This window comes from Halichoerus grypus, chromosome 2, assembly GCF_964656455.1.
Source record: "Halichoerus grypus chromosome 2, mHalGry1.hap1.1, whole genome shotgun sequence".
Taxonomy (NCBI): Eukaryota; Metazoa; Chordata; class Mammalia; order Carnivora; family Phocidae; genus Halichoerus; species Halichoerus grypus.
Window position 1 is genome coordinate 191,092,890 of NC_135713.1, and position 16,188 is coordinate 191,109,077.

General features: G+C 56.2%; 1 protein-coding gene across 1 annotated transcript; it reads right to left on the bottom strand.

Annotated features, from left to right (window-relative positions):
* Positions 1-583: 583 nt before the first annotated feature.
* Positions 584-15,099, bottom strand: ITGA2B (integrin subunit alpha 2b). Its single transcript, XM_036071233.2, has 30 exons — positions 14,812-15,099; positions 12,752-12,873; positions 12,561-12,658; positions 12,288-12,453; positions 11,964-12,013; positions 11,842-11,887; positions 11,620-11,748; positions 11,222-11,269; positions 11,024-11,067; positions 10,818-10,871; positions 10,626-10,678; positions 10,213-10,424; positions 7,658-7,840; positions 7,368-7,413; positions 7,162-7,266; positions 7,023-7,078; positions 6,779-6,930; positions 6,508-6,633; positions 6,034-6,101; positions 5,769-5,916; positions 4,644-4,736; positions 4,331-4,410; positions 3,928-4,008; positions 3,710-3,806; positions 3,455-3,607; positions 3,211-3,336; positions 2,612-2,725; positions 2,318-2,419; positions 2,010-2,126; positions 584-830 (listed from the first exon to the last, which is right to left on the bottom strand). The coding sequence occupies exons 1-30, from the start codon at positions 14,997-14,999 to the stop codon at positions 777-779; spliced, it is 3,111 nt and encodes a 1,036-aa protein (XP_035927126.2). The 5' UTR covers positions 15,000-15,099; the 3' UTR covers positions 584-776.
* Positions 15,100-16,188: the final 1,089 nt, after the last annotated feature.

A 16,188-nucleotide genomic window follows, 5' to 3' on the forward strand; every position in this document is an offset into this window, starting at 1 on the left:
CGCTCCTAGCGCTCCTGTGAGCTCCCTGCCTGGAGCCCTCTTTCCTAACTGAAGAGCCTTCTCCTTGATGGGGAGGAAGGGTAGCTGGACAGCAAAGCCCGCTCTCCTCTCCCTGGTGTGATGCTGCTTTCCTCAGGCTGAGGGCTTAGTCAGCTTCCCCCGGCCCCCTCCTCACCTGAACATGGCTTTAAAGGCTTTTTTTTTTTTTTAATGGGAGTGGGGAGAGCAAGTTATATTCCCGAATCTCAGGTCCACTTGAGGCTTATCCCTCTAAAATCACGAAAAAAAAAATACTGTTGAAAGCTGTCCACCAGGGACCAGCCTGCCTTCTCTGATGCTCCCAGCCTCCATGGCACCCGGCCCCCTCAGACACCCCATCCCCCTCCAGTCTCTCCGGGAGGCTCTGCCACCCTTTCTCCTCTGTTCCGCCCCGACTCTCTACTCCCAGACACTCCCCAAAGACAGTAATTGGCGGAGACACTCTCTGCACACACTTCTGCTAGCCCCAGCCCCTCCCTCCAAACATCACCTGTCCCTGGTCCCCTTCTCTTCGCAGACCCAAGAGGAGGCAGCATGCTGGGGGTTGGGGCTCAGCCTCTTTATTGGGCAGCAGGGAAAGGAGTGGCCAGCTCTCACCGGAGGGGGAGAACACCAGGAGGCCTCCATGGGACAGCTCCAACCCGTGGGTGAGCAGAGTGGGGGGGGCACACGGTGAAGATTGGGCAGAGCAGGCACAGACCCAGCCTTCCTCCTAGGACAGGGCGCGGGCTGCCCCCTCACTCCTCCTCATCTTCTTCTAGTGGCGGCCGGTTGCGCTTGAAGAAGCCGACCTGGGGGTGCACAGGGGCCGGGGACAGGGTGTAAAGATGATCAGTGGGCCCACCGAGCAGCAGTTGAAGAAGCAGGCTAGAAAGCAGCCAGTCATGAGGTCCTCCCCCTGGACCAGCAGAGAATCAGATCCCACTGCATGCACAAATGGAGGCCTTCCCCATTCAGGGATAACAGATGTAACAAGTTACTTGTGTTTAATTTGTCTTTTTCCCCTGAATTTTTTTTTTTGAAGATTTTATTTATTTATTTGACAGAGAGACAGCAAGAGAGGGAACACAAGCAGGGGGAGTGGGAGAGGGAGAAGCAGGCTCCCTGATGTGGAGCAGGAAGCCTGACGTGGAGCAGAGAGCCTGACGTGGATTCGATCCCAGGACCCTGGGATCATGACCTGAGCCGAAGGCAGGCGCTTAACGACTGACTGAGCCACCCAGGCGCCCCTCCCCTGAATTTTTTTACAGATTATTTATTTATTTGAGAGAGAGAGAGGGAGAGAGAAAGCATGAGTAGGGGGGAGGGGCAGAGGGAGAGGGAGAAGCAGACTCCCCGCTGATCAGGGAGCCCAGATGTGGGGCTCGATCCCAGGACCCCAAGATCATGACTGGAGCTGAAGGCAGATGCTTAACTGACTGAGCCATGCAGGCGCCCCTCCCCTGAATTTTTCTTAATTATTGGCCATTATGTCTCTATGTGACTCAAGCGCCCAATGATATGTATTTGATGACTGTAAGTCTAATACATGATTTTCCCTAAAAGCACCATGACTTCCCAGGGCTTGAGCACTTGAGCGAGTTTGAGAACAGCCCTCCTGGCTCAGAGGAGGGAGTGACCCCGCAGGGCCTCCCCAGAGGGTCTGGATCAGACTCGGGTCTCCCACCTCAGTCAGGGGGGGAGGGATTGGGAGTTGAGCCCTGTCCTCCTTAGACAGGGAATTCCTGCAGGCAGGACTCCCTCCCTGTGACTCTTCCTCTCAGCAGGGAACAGGCTGAAAGGCCTTAGGATTTTAGGGGCCACCTCTCCCAGGGGTCTGTGCCCTGGAAGAGGTCCTCTGGAGAATGACACTCTTTAATAGTGGAGATGTGAATGGACCCTGCGTCACCATCTCTCTCTGCCTCCCTGTGAGGTAGGGCACGGCCAAGCCTGTGCCCACCCAGGGACCCCACCCTCCCTTCATGCCTCACCTTCCACATGGCCAGGACCAGGAGCGTGAGCAACACCAGGCCGCCGAGCGCGCCTACCAGCACCCACCAGATGGGAATGTCCCTTTCCTCCAAGGCTCGAAGCAGGTGCGTCTGCACCTGAGGGCAAACCCACATGTTTTCTCAGTCACCTTGACACCTGCCTCTCCCAAAGACTCAAACTTGTGGGCTGAGGACCCCCAACCAAGCCACCTACCTGTGCCACCCCTCAGACCCGGGGATGCCCCGCCCCCACCGTGTGGGGCGCCGACGCTTGGGAAGACAGTGGGTCCTGCAGGGTCCGTACTCACCAGAGTTTCCCCACTAGGCAGGCTGAGGGCGGGCACAGCGTAGGGAAGGGAGGAGACGTTGAACCAAGCTTGCGACTGCAGCACGAACTGATCCAGTGGCCTCTGAATGGGGTGGGTGAAAGCCATTTACGTGGGCCGATTGGTAGCAGGAGTCCCGGCCCTGGCCTAATCCCCTCCCCTCAAAAGTAAGCCTTGCCCTCACTCCCTCTTCAGCCCCTGCCGCCCCATCTCTCCCTAAAGCAAGCTTGGGCCCCGCCCCCAGAAAGCCCCGCCCACCGGCACCCCCCTCCCCACCTGCTGGAGGCCGCGCCGCTGCAGGAAGGCCAGCACCCTGACCATGGCCCGCTGGCCTCGCTCCATCTCCTGCAGCTCGCACTGCACCACCGTGTGCGGCCCCGAGTCGCAGCTCTAGGGGGATGCCTCGTTAGTTCCCAGCCCCTCGGACCCCCTCAGCCCTCACCACCCCAAGGACCCAACAACAGAAAGGGGCAGCAGGGCCAGGGAGCTCGGGCCTCCCTCGCAGGAAGGGCCTCAGATTCAAGCTTCTGACTTTATCTCTGAATGGGGCTGCTCACACGGTTCCAGAGATGCAGGGAAAGGGTGGGAAGAAGTGGGTCATCATACAGCGTTCAACACCCAGAACTTTTTTAACTCTGCTTTGGCATGTCTTCATTTTCTTTAATGTCCTGGGAACCTCTGAAGATTCAAGGACCCCCACCCGGCCCCAGACACAAGACCAGCCCCAGCCTTCATACGCACCTGGAGCATTCCTTGGGACCAACGTGGTCCACCCAAGGCCCACATCACATTGCTGGTCCCTCTCCCTGCCTCTCAGAGCCTCTGTCCCCTGTGCCCCAGGGAGACCCCAGCTGGAGACCATGGAGCCTGCTCACCAGGAGAACTGGATCCTGAGGCCTGGCCGGCTGGTTGGACCCTGGCAGGGACGCCTGTCTGCGCTCCCGCTTGTGATGCCCGGGGGAGGTCGGGGAGGGGCTGGGGGTCGGCAGCCTCCAGTTCAGCTGAGGAGGCAAAGAAGCAGTGGGTCCAAGCTCCACTCATCCCCCTTCACTCCCAGAGGGGCCCTGGTTGATGGGCTGGGGCCCCACCCACAACCCTTTCTTCCAGCCAGGCTCTCACCTTGTAGGGGTTAGGAGTGGGCTGGGGGGAGCACTGAAGCCCCCCCTGGGGCTGTATGTCCAGGATGTAGAGCAGGTCAGAAGGCTGGGACTGGCCAGGGAGGCAGAGGCTGAGGCGGAGGCCGCTTACAGTGCCGGGGCCATTGTTGTGGAGCTGGCGAGTGGGAGGCCAGATGTTAAGTGGCTGAGCGCCCACCGCGTAACTCCTGGGTCCCTCCCCCCCCGCCCAGCCTGGGTCCCAGAAGGCCCTTCATACCTCATAGGTGTGCTCCACTTTGGGGCCCCAGATGTCGGAGCTGTTCTCCCTGTTGTCTTCCTCGGCCACCACCACCAGGGAGGCTGGAAAGGAGTTCCTGCGGGGCCCGAATCCCTCTGGGTGAGGTTGATCAGTTGACTCGCCTATAGGGGTTCCTCCAAAGCCCTCTGAAGCTGAGGGCTCTGCCTGCCATCTCCCTGATCTGCCCCTGGGCTCACCCTCGCAGCTCCACGTGGGCCTCTGCCCGGACTGGGACATCCAGCAGCACAGCCTCGCTGTTCGGATTCTGGCTGTTCTTGCTGGAGGGGAGCGGATAAGGAGAAGCAGGTCAGGGACACCTGCCCAGTGGACATCAGCACTCTCTGGGGCAGGGCCAGAATTTCAGAGGGGTCAGGAAGCGCTAACTCCACAAACAGCTTGCCACACTGAAGTTAGACCTGGGAAAGACCTTCTTCTAGGGCTCCAAGACCCAGACACAAGGCTCTGGGGAAGAAAGGGAACGGGGAAGTCTGAAGAGCGGGCATCCCAGAAGATCCTTCTGGAAGGAGGGCATCTGAGGGTGTCTGCATCAGGATCAGCCAGGGGAAGGGAGGTGGGTAGGAATGTTCCCCAGTCCAGTACCTTCTGATCTGTAGCCAGAAGGACACACGTTCCCCAGCCTCTTCCAGGTTCTCCACACTCACCAACATTGTGATTCCTATCTGAGAGACAGGGAGGGCCGAAGTCACGGCCCAGATGCCCACTCTGGGCAGCCCTGTCCCACTATCTCAGAAGCCCACTGAGAGAGGGAAAGCCACTCAGCCAAGAACACAGGGAGTGTGAGGACCAGGATTCTAGCCTGCTAGAGCTACAGGACTCCAAGCCAGCCCCTAAAACTCGGCTGTGTCTGAGCCCCTGGTGGAGCGGACCCAGCACCCACGCCTTGGTGCCTCACCCGGGCATTCCTCTTCATGGGGTTGCCCAGCTCACACAGCACCATCTTGGTCTCATTCTCCTTCTTCTGGTTACAGATGAGTCTCTCAAAGCCCTTCAGGGAGGTAGTTTCAAGAAAGCAGATGGTTGGAGTATCCCATATACATGCAAACTCCCTTGGAAAGTCTGCAAGGGACTTGTGTGCCAGGGTGGAGAGGGGGGCTTCTCAGGGTGGGAGTCTGAGGGATGTCACATTCTCCTTTACGTATCCCCGGGGCAACTTATTATTTTCTTTTTTTTTTTTTTTTAAGATTTTATTTATTTATTTGACAGAGAGAGACACAGCGAGAGAGGGAACACAAGCAGGGGGAGAGGGAGAGGGAGAAGCAGGCTTCCCGCCGAGCAGGGAGCCCGATGTGGGGCTCGATCCCAGGACCCTGGGATCATGACCTGAGCCGAAGGCAGACGCTTAACGACTGAGCCACCCAGGTGCCCACACCTTATTATTTTCAATGACATTTTTGGAAATAAAAAACACAAAACATTACAGAGACTATGATCCCGTTGTTACAAACTACATCAACAAAATAAAAAAAATAAATAAATATAGGCCCATGTAAGTGTCTGTCGATGTTGAGAAAAAAGACTGAAAGGAAGTCCACCAAATGTTAACAGAAGTTCCCGTTAACACAGTTCTTCTGACAGAAGTTCCCGTTAACATTTAGTTCCTGAGCTACTTTTGGTTTGGGGTTTTTTTTTTTTTTTAAAGATTTTATTTATTTACTTGACAGAGAGGCACAGTGAGAGAGGAAACACAAGCAGGGGGAGTGGGAGAGGGAGAAGCAGGCTTCCTGCGGAGCAGAGAGCCCGATGCGGGGCTCGATCCCAGGACTCTGGGACAATGACCTGAGCCGAAGGCAGATGCCTAACCAACTGAGCCACCCAGGCGCCCCTTGGTTTGGGTTTTAGAATAGTCCTCGGATTTTATGCTATTAGCAAGAACACCTTTTCCAAATTAAAAAAAAAAAATCAAATCACAGTTTTTACAGCAACGCTTAAGAGAAGCGGGGGCTCTCAGGTGGAAAATGAGAGGCAGGGCTCTTGTACCTCCCAGGTCCCTGGGAATGCCCCCAAGGTGGGGCCTCACCTCGATGTTGCTGACGGCCCGCATGTAGTGGGCACCTAGGGGCAGGTGCACGGCCAGCTCTGCTTCGTAGGCCCCCTCGCCCTCGTTGGCTGCATTCATCTGCAGCTCCAGCACATTATCGGCTCCAATGAGGAGGGGGGAGCCCACCCTGTGGGGAGAAAGGAGTAAAGCGGAGGAGGCCGGGCCCAGGCCCAGGGCCTGGGAGGGGAGTGAGGACAGAGTATCAGGTGGAGAAGGGCTGTCATGGGGCGGGTGGCCTCCTCACACGCTGGCGGTGAGCTGGAGCTGGGGCACACACAGGTCATCTTCCCCACAGTCCAGGATGATTCGGGTCTAGAAGAGGCACATCAAGGTGTGCGGGTGAGTTGGGGACATGTGAAGTTTGGGGGGAGGGTCACATGAGGACTTAGGGAATTAGAAGGTCTGAGAATGAAAAGGAGTTTGGAGCTGACATCACGGCTTCAGGGTTTGCATCAGGGTTTGGGATGATGTCAGGACGGTGACATCAGGATTTATGGGTTTGTCAGAGTTTACAGGTGACGTCAACAACATGTGGGGCTTGAATCAGGGTTTAAGGAATTTTGAATTTTGGGGGTTTTCATTAAGGTTTAGAGTGACATCAAAGATGAGAGGTGACATCAAGGTTTTGGGGTTCCCATTAGGACCTGGACACTAACCCTAACCCTGACTTTCTGGCAGGGGTCCTGCACCTCCTTTGTCTGTTCCCACCCACCCCCACCTGCTCCTGAACATGGGTGTCTCCATGAAGCACGACAGCAGGGGCTACTCCATCCTTCCTGGGTTGCAAGGACACATTGAAGCTGAGCACAATGGGGCTCAGCTTGTCCCGGAAGTCGGCCTCGTCCTAGGGAGGGGACAAGAGTCAGACCATGCACCCTGCCATACATGTCCCACTGACCACCCTTGTACCCGCAGCATCCAGCCCATGCCCCAGGGCTGGAGGAACAGGATTGCACACCCAGCCCTTCCCATCCCCAGCCTGGGTGTACTCGGAGGAAGGCCACGGTGGTGTGGCAGATGGGGCTGTGCCTCCCGCCCAGGTCCAGATGCAGCGTGGTGCCCGCCAGTTGCGAATTCAGCAGTAACACCCGCCGGCCCTGGCGGGGCTTCTGCCGGTCCAGCTGCAGCTCGGCGTTTAGGGCTGGCAAGGGAAGCAGGGAGGGTCAAGGTCTCCCTGGCCAGCCTCCAGGGGAACCAGACCCACCGCCCTTCTGTCCCCATGACGACACTCACGCAGCTGCTGAGGAATGTTGTGCCCAGTGGCTCCTACACACATCTGTATGTTAAAGCTGCAAAGATAGGAGTTGGGCTCAGGGGCTAGGGCCCCTCAAGGTCCCAGACCCTGTCCGGCCCATGCCCTCTGCCTCCTCACCAGCTCACGCGTGCCTGGGTCTGGGGCAGGACACAATTCTTCACAGCAGGATTCAGTGAATCTTGTACCAGCAGCTGGACATTGGCCATCACCACTGGCTGAGCTCTGGTGGCATGGGGGGAGGCTTGCCATTGTGGGCCCCCCTGGCCCAGTATCCTCTGATGGTGCGGACCGTCCCCCACCACGCCCCTGGAGCCGGCACTCACCTGTACACAGCCACCTTGTTGGCCCCATAAGCTCCCACCAGGAGGTCTACAGATATTGGAGGGGTCAGAATCAGCCGTTAGAGGAGGCATGGGGCCCTCATCTCAGCTTTCTCGAGGTTTCCCACACCATTTCCCCCCCCCTGGGGTTTCAACTTGGTCTCCCCTGGCCTCCCAGCCTCCTAGACGGGTCAGAACACTCAGTGGGGCACAGGCCCCTGACTGTGTCTTTCTGCATCTCCAGCTAATGCCCAAGAGCCCTTCTTGGCTAGCTGGACGCATTCCAGGGGCACCTGGGTATCCATTGTCATCGATGTCTGCGGCACCTCGCAGGGAGAAGCCGAAGCCAGAGCCTGCCGGGAAGGGGCTGTCCAGGATCTGGGAGGGGCGGGAGCTCAGCCCCTCGCTCTGCCCCAGGAACACCAGCACTTGGCCCCGACCACTGGGACCTCCGTATGGGGCGGCCACTGCAACATCTGGAAGGAGCAACAGAAGGGGAGGGGCTGTTTGCTATCATTTTCTCCAGTTTCTGTTTGTTATCCCGGTGGCCCTGAGCTCCCTCTCCCGGGAGACCTCAGGGGATCAGCAGCGGGATACAAGAGTCAGCGTCAAGGAGGCACCTGCCCTGCCCTCCAGGAGTTTACAGCTGAGTACAAGAGAGACCTGCCAAGTAGGATGATTATAAAAACAGTAGCAGCCCTTGGTATCTATTGAGGAAAATATATTGACATAATTTCATTTAATCCTGAAAATTAGGCATTATTATTCCCATTTTAGATGAAAAAACTGAGTCCCAGAAGATTAAATAACCAAGACCTATTAAGTAGTGGTCCCCTTTTCCCCTAGGGAACTTCATCCCATTTCTTTCTCTCTCTCTCTCTCTTTTTTTTAAAGATTTTATTTATTTTAGAGAGAGAGAGAATGCGCATGCGTGCGCGAGCAGGAGGGGCAGAGGGAGAGGGAGAGAATCCCAAGCAAGCTCCACGCCCAGCACGGAGCCCAACTTGGGGCTCCATCCTATGACCCTGAGATCATGGCCTGAGCCAAAATCAAGAGTCAGACGCTTAACCAACTGAGCCACCCAGGCTCCCCCCTTCAATTCCACCATGCAAACTCAGAGCCACACTATGGGCTTGTCATCACTAATAACTTTTAAGATCACTCTTGAAAATGTATTTGTTAATCATCATAATCTTATTACTTTATAAGAGTTCTTTACATGTGACAGCAATAAGATCTTTTATATATATGTTGTAACTCTCTTTCCTTTGTCTTCTGACTTCGTTTTCTATGCACCTTTTTTCCTTTAAAAAAATCTATTGATTTTTCTGATTGAGTTACATGGAATTCATCCAAATAAGTCTACCCTGACCAGTCTCATCCCCAGGCTCTGGGCCTCCCCTCCCTCCTGATCTTTAGCATCTTCATCTCTTTGCTTATTTCTGACCATTCGATCACCCTGGTCAGATCCTCTGCCATCTTACCCCATTGCCAGTCCTTAGCAAACCCGGCCAGACCTCAGCAGATGGGGCCCCAGGGATTCCTGACCGCCCATCTAAACTAAGGATGGATCAAGGCGGTGCCCAGTGGTCCCAAGGGGGTTCTGCTCAGCCCCCTCTCCAACTCTGCTCAGCACCTATTTCAAACTTTCTTCAAGCTCCCAGCCCCCTACCTCCTTCACAAAGAGAAGCAGCCCAACTCTTGTGCTATAAATCCGAACCCTCCTTCCCCAACTCCTATACCCTGCCACTAGGCTAAATATCCCAGCCCAGTCTTCTCCGAGGAGCATCACAGGGACACTCCTCTGGCTCACTTCCCTCACCACCCTGTTTCCCCACAAGATCATTTCCGCCACCTTCAACCTACTCCATATGCTTTGAAATAAGAATCACCTTCTCTTGATGTTCATCTTTCAGGAATCATCTTTTCTTTTTTCTTTTTTCTTTTTGTCCTTTCACAAACTGGTTGAAGGAGCGGTCTACAGTGGCTGCCTCCAGTTCTTCACTTCCATTCTTACCCTGCCCCGTGGCATTCTGACTTCTGTGCCTACCCAGCCCTGAATCGGTTTCTTCTCACTGTCACCAATGACCTCCTTCTTGCTAAAGCCCACGGAGACTTCTCCAGCCCCATCTAATGATGTCTTTAGGCAGCATCTGGAACCACTGACCCCCTTCCTCCTGCTCAGAGCATTCTCTTGCTTTCAGTTCTGGGCCATGAGATCTCCTGGTTTCCCTTCTACTTCTCTGGACACTCCTGTCTCCTTTCTAGACTCACTTCCGCTAAACGCTCTAGCTCCCCCAGGGCTTTGTCCCATGCCTCTTCTCACTTCACAGGTGCCCGGGGCCTCATCCACCCTCCCCAAGCCCCTGTCTCCCACTCGGAACTCTCTGGTGCCAGTGGGAAGGCACACACAACTGTTCTCTGGATGTCTGCCTAACGCTCCCAAGCCCTTCAAGGTCAAACAGGCCCAGAGCTGAACTGCTGATCTCCGCCCCTGCCCTCCCCTCCCCAGGCCCGATACTTGGCCTGAACTCCAGGCAGCAAAGGCACCAGCACCCCCTCAACTCCTTGCTCTCTCTTAGCTCCACATCCAGCACCCATCGAGTCCTAATAGTCCAGGTACTGAATATCTGTGAAATCACCCATCTCTAACTACACTGCCAAAATCCACACCCAGGTGGTCACCATCTCTTGCCTGGACGAATGCAAACAAATCCTAAGTGGTCTCTTTCAACTCTTCTCCCGAAAAGCCCCCTTCCCCGGCTCCCGCTGCCCTCCAGTCAAATCCGTGGTCTTTGTTGTGGCTGTTAACCACTCTGCAGCAAGTGGGGCTCCTCTCTTCCCTTACCGTTGTAGCCATCCCGGTCAAGGTCGCCCAGGGGTGCGATGGCCGAGCCGAATCGCCCATAGAGCTGAGTGCCAGTCAGCAGGAGGCTGGGGGCGCCCAGCACGTGGTGACCTCGAGGCTGCAGGAACAAGTACACGCGCCCCACCTCGGCCAGTTTGCGGTCAGCGCGGCTCTCCATGTACAGTGGGGCGCCCACCAGCAGGTCGTGCCTCCTGCAGGCCAGACGGGCAGTGCAGTGGGGTGGGCTAGGGGGATGCTGCGGGCCTGGGCCAAATCTCGCCCATTCCATTCTCACCCTCCCGCTCCCCTCGGTGATCGTCAGGTGGGAGTGGGCGAGGAAAGGAGGAGACCGAGAGCAGTCAACCCCTCTGGTGATTGGGGACCCAAACTGGTAGGGATGGGGCGCCCCTCACCCATCTCCGTTGACATCAGTGACGGTCACCGAGTGTCCAAAATACGAAGCCATCTGCAGGAAGACGAGGCGTACTTAATTCCCGCCCCCAGGCCGGCACCCTCTCTTACACATAGCCCCCCCCCCACGCCGTGGAATATTCTAGGGTTCCAATTCCCCAGCGTCGGCCACCCCCACTGGGGCGGGCCTCCACCTGCTCTCCATGCAGCTTGTGCAGCGTCTGGTGGTACGAGTTCAAAATTTCCACCTGCACGGAGAACGCACAGGAGCGCGTCATTCTTGCTCCCCAGGACAGCCTCCCGTCTCCGGTGAGAAAGGGAAGGAGGTTTAGGGGGCTTGTGAGGCTGAGGAGTGGGGTCGGGGGCTTTGGGATGCCCGGTGGCGGGACAGGGCACTCACCGCTCCCAGGGTCCAGCTCCAGGTGGGGGCACCGAGGACATACTCTGGGGAGAGCCGGACCCCAGTGAATGAGGTCCTTCGAACCTACCCCCCTCCCACCCGCCATTCTGCAACCCAGAGGAGATTTCAGTGTGGGGTCTGGAAGTGCTCCTCCCCGGGCTGGGCTCCCCAACCTTTGTCCCTAAATGGATTTCTTGCCTGTAGTATTGAGATCCCCGTCGAACTCTCCCACGGCCACCGAGTACCCTGAAGACACAGCACGAATTAATCTTTCTGGGAGGGCGAAGCAGGGAGAGGGCCAAGGGCGAGGAAGAAGGGGACTCAGAGACCACCCAGTCCAAACCCTGCATTGTGGAGATGGGAAAACTGAGGCCAAGACCTGCCCTAGGCTGCGCAGCGAATCCAGGGTGCGAAAGATAAGCTGGGGCATATGGGAGTGGGGCGGTGGCGGGGAAGCTGTGGGAGCCGAGGGCGCAGGTGCCTCAGGTGCGGAGGTTGGCCTGCTGGGGATGGCGCTGCGGCAGGGGCAGGAGCTGTCCGGCGCAGTGGGCGGTGATAGCGTGCGGGGAGGCCTAGAAGGGGGGCGCCAGGGTTACCCCGGTAGCCGTCGTAGTACTCTGGCTTGCTGTAGTCGAAGGTGAAGCTCTGGTTGGGCACGTGCCACAAGAGGGTGCCTGGGCGGTAACTCGAGATGATACTGGTAATGGGAGCCCGCGCCAGAAGACCTAGGGCGCAAGGGACAGCGGGTGTGGGGGCCGAGACTCCTGGGGTCTCCCCAGGCCCAGAGAAGGGAGGGAGGTGTACAGATGGGCAGGTACCTAAGAAAAAATAGCCGCCAGGGGCCCCAAGCACCAGCTCTCCAGCCTGAAAGGGAAGCCCTGGAAGTGAGAGGGAGGCCTGTTTGGGAACCGCCCCCACGCCGCTTAGGCTCCCTTCTCGCCTGAGTAACCACGGAGCTGAAGCCCGCTTCGCAGTAGCGCCGGTCGTCTCCTGGAGGGGGAAGGGGGCGGGGTCAGCGAAGGGGCCGATCGAGGAGTGTGCACTGGAGCCTGGGCCGGGGCGGGGCTGGGAGCTGGGCCGGGGCGGGGCTAGGAGCTGGGGCGGGGCGGGGCTAGGAGCTGGGCCAAGGAGTTGGGCCACCGGGGATGCCAGACTGAGACTAGGCCTAGGGGGCGCCCGGCGGGGGGTGGGGGTGGGTAATTAGATTGGGGGCGGAGCTAAGGTGCCGTGAGTGGGCGGAGACAAAACGGAGAGCGGAACTCACTAAAGCCGTTTTTCACGTAAACCTGGCTCATGGTGTTAGCCCGACAGGGCGAGTACTCTGCGCGGTGGCCGTTCTGGAGCTGAGCCACGAAGCAGCCACCTACGGGCGTCTTCTCAGCCTCTTCGGTCTTTTCTAGGGCGTTCCAGTGCTGCCAGGGGGCGCAGGCCTGGAGCAGGGCCACAGGAGAGTGGGGAACCGGCGGGACTCGGCGTTGCCCCCCTCCACGTGTCCCTGCCCCCGACTGCTCTCTGTGCCCCGTTCCGCGGCGCCCACCACAATGTTGTCGTTCCAGCTGACGACCGACGCCCCCAGTCCCTGCCGGGACTTGAAGGTTTGGAAGGTGTGGGAGCCTACGTGTCGGGTCTCATCATCTGGAGGGCACAAGAAGGGTGGGGCGCTGAAGCCCAGCCGTCCACGATCCCTGTAGCCCCCCCCCCCCTTTTCCCTCCTTGCGCTGGACTCACTGAGGTGGAAGGGCAGCAAGGTGCACTGGCTGCCCTCGGCCCTCCAGGGGCACAGGAACACGCCGCCTGTCTCCTCCTGGCTGGGTCCCAGGGTTCGCGGGGCGCCCGCCACGATGGCCACTCTGCGTAGGAAAGCTGGGTGAGCGCGGTGCGGATCCCGAGGTACCACATGGCCCGGCGCCTGCGCTGAGAGCACTACCCAGAAGAGCTGTGTGCCTTGGAGGGCACTGGATCATCTTCCCTCAATGAGACATCACAGACCATGGAGGCCAGCCTTCTCATTTTATGGGCAATGAAACTGTCTCCCAGTGGGGAAGCCACGTGCCTAAAGTAGTCTAGCAAGTTAAGGGTAAAGCTGGTACTATAACCATTTGGTTTGATTTAAATATGAGGAGTTTATCATCCTTGCTGAGAAAGACCTCCTAAGCTCTGCACACCATCCACACTCCATATCCCTCACCCTTGTGCCCCACACCAAAAGTCAGGGGTTGACATGCTCCCTAGAACTTAAGATTGTTACCAGATACCTTCCTGAGAGCTAGTTTTAATGGCAAAGAATTAGGGAAGCTACTGAGCACCTCTAAGTGAGGGTACTGATATCACTGAGGACCTTAGTAGATCTAGGTTCAAATCATAGTTTTACCATATATAAATTGGGGACAATACCAACCAATGTCAGAAGTAAATGAAATCAATGTATGAGAGACATTTTTGCACGGTGCGAACCAAGTAACATATAACAAGTACTCAAAAAAATGCTGTAATTTTTTTTTCTTTTAGCTCGCAGGATGTTTAAGTAATGCCTATGAGGCCAATATCTGTAGAAAGAAAGGGAAAGGGGCACCTGGGTGGCTCAGTCAGTTAAGTGTCTGCCTTCAGCTCAGGTCATGTCCTGGGATCGAGCCCCACGTCTCCTTGCTCAGCAGGGAGCCGGCTTCTCCCTCTGCCTGCCGCACCCCCTGCTTGTGCGCTCTCTCTCTCCCTCTCTCTGACAAATAAATAAAATCTTGAAAAAAAAAAGGGGGGGGCGCCTGGGTAGCTCAGTCGTTAAGCGTCTGCCTTTGGCTTAGATCGTGATCCCAGGGTCCTGGGATCGAGCCCCACATCGGGCTCCCTGCTCTGCGGGAAGCCTGCTTCTCCCTCTCCCACTCCCCCTGCTTGTGTTCCCTCTCTCTCTGTGTCTCTCTCTGTCAAATAAACAAATAAAATATTAAAAAAAAAAAAAAAGGGAAAGGAGCAGGAGTGGGCAGAGAAAGGAGTATGGTGCAGATTCAGGCCCAATGACAGCCATGGGCCAACAGCCTGGGAGCTCTGGAGCTAGAAGGACCCTTCAGAACCGTCCCAAGTTGAGGTGAGAACGTCACACCCTCACGCCTCTCTCCTCCCTCCACACTCCTCATTGATCAGTCGCTGGTTGTAGGCCACCTTGGAAAGGGGACTTTGGGGGAGGTGACTCTTCAGCAGAGGAAATCCCCCAAGAGGCAGATACTTGAGGGCTGCCTGCCATCCCCAGGGGTGGGCATCACAGCGCTTCCACAGTAAGTCCCTAGTGCAGGGTAGTTACTATAAAGAGAAGGAACCAGGACTCTCATCTTGGAAGTCTGATTTCGCAGCTGACTAATCCCAGCCATTAATGCTCTATCGTTTCTTTTCAAATATCTGTAATTTTGATGGGGATGAGAGGCATGGAGTAGAAAAGCAAGGTGGGAGTGGGTAGACAGTTTTGCAAGTCAATTTCAGACATGTGCTCCTCTCTGTATTTGGAGGAGACCAAGGTGGAGTAGGTCATACAACTGATCCTTGAGGGAAAAAATAAGGCATCAACTTTTATCTTCCCTTTGTTCTTGCTGTAGTTTTGGTGTCCACCTTCCCATTTGTGCCCCTCCCTGACACCCTTACCTGAGCTAGTTCTGACAGTATTCCTGAAAAGAACTCATTCTGAATAGAGCCTAAAAGTCTCTTTGCTCAACCTCTATAGCAAATGGGGAGCTTGAGGTTCACAGAAGTGGTGATGGTGGGGAATCCTCTCTCCCAACACCCAAACTTCACCCCAGGCTCACCTCCCATGGTTGTCCTTGTAGAAGTCCAGTGAAAACCCAAAGTGGCTGCCATTGGGGCCTGTGTACAAGGTGAGTTGCACTGGGTCCAGGTTCAAGGCCCAGGCTGGAGGGATGGCACCAGGTCCCAAGAGCAGTTGCACCCACTCCAGAAGCCAGAGGGCATGAAGTGGACACACAGCTCTGGCCATCTTCCTTCTCCCACAACCTCCTAGGCAGGAATGGGTGAGCTCCTTCCTCTTCCTTTCAGTCTCCACCACAGGAAGGCTTTTCTTATCAAACTGGAACCCACTTGCTGAGCAGCAGGCAGAGAAAAGAGCCATATGGTTTCCTGGATTGCCAGAAAGGGGGTGAGGCCACCCCGGGGGTGGATGCTAATGACTGAAAGCCATGACTCCTACCTTTTCCTGAGAGTAGTTTATCACCAAGTCCTGTTGGTTCTGCCTCTCAACTATGTCTCCTGAATCTTCACATTTCCACTCCCACCATGCTAGTCTAAGCCACCATTCCTTTCTGCTTGGGGTAGCATAACCATGAACTGGTCCGTACACCTCCACTCTAGCCGTTCTACAGCTCTTCGTCCCCACCTCACAGCTGCCTGCATTGCTGTGGCCCACTGTGACTTGGTCAGAGGTGGAGGAAGGAGGAAGGAAGCTGCTGTCCCCTGATAAGACTCGAGGCTGCTATATCCTTTTGGATAAGGCACTTACCCACTTCCTCCTTCCAGGGTCTTGGTCAGCCATATTGGTGTAGCAAGCTCCTTCACTCTCCCTCCATCTCAGGCCAAGTCTTAGTGTGGCCACAGCAATGCAGCTGGTGCTGGTGAAGGGGTGGTGAAGGGGAAAGGAAGTGGGGATACAGTGGAGTCCAGGGTATTCTGGTTCACAGGCTCTGGGACTATATACCAGCGGTTCAGTTGAAGGCAGACCCTCACTCTTTCTTGGGTGACAGAGCTCTTGTCCAATCAAGACTTGATTCTAGTGGGGTCATTGCCTAGGGGAAGCCTCCCTCGATTCCTCAGGCTGGCACTCTGGAGTTGACACATGTGGGCACAGCACCGATCACACTGTTTAGTCATGGTCCATTCATGGACATGATTGTGTCCATGACTCCCTTGAGAGCAAGTCTCCTTTCTGTGGCCCCAGGGCCTAGCCAAGAGCCCAACACCTAGTAGGCATTGCTGACAGACGGACTGAATGGGAGCATGCACTGAGGATGGAAGATGCAAACATGGAGTCACAGTGGAACGAGAATAGTTTTGAGCAGAAAGGCAAGGTAATTTTCTCTGGATGACAAGAAGAGGAGTGCCAAGTCTTATTGGCACTGCAGGTCTTCCCCAAAAAAGCAGGTTCTCAGGAAGGAAATTCAAGAGATCTGCTC

What these genes read in the sequence shown, in the direction of transcription:
- ITGA2B (XM_036071233.2), bottom strand. Translation starts at nt 14,999, where the DNA reads ATGGCCAGAGCTGTGTGTCCACTTCATGCCCTCTGGCTTCTGGAGTGG. An exon ending in TTACGTGAAAAACGGCTTTA is followed by an intron (nt 12,014 to 12,287) that starts GTGAGTTCCGCT and finishes TTCCCCCTCCAG; the next exon opens with GAGACGACCGGCGCTACTGC. An exon ending in ACACCCATGTTCAGGAGCAG is followed by an intron (nt 6,102 to 6,507) that starts GTGGGGGTGGGT and finishes TGCCTCTTCTAG; the next exon opens with ACCCGAATCATCCTGGACTG.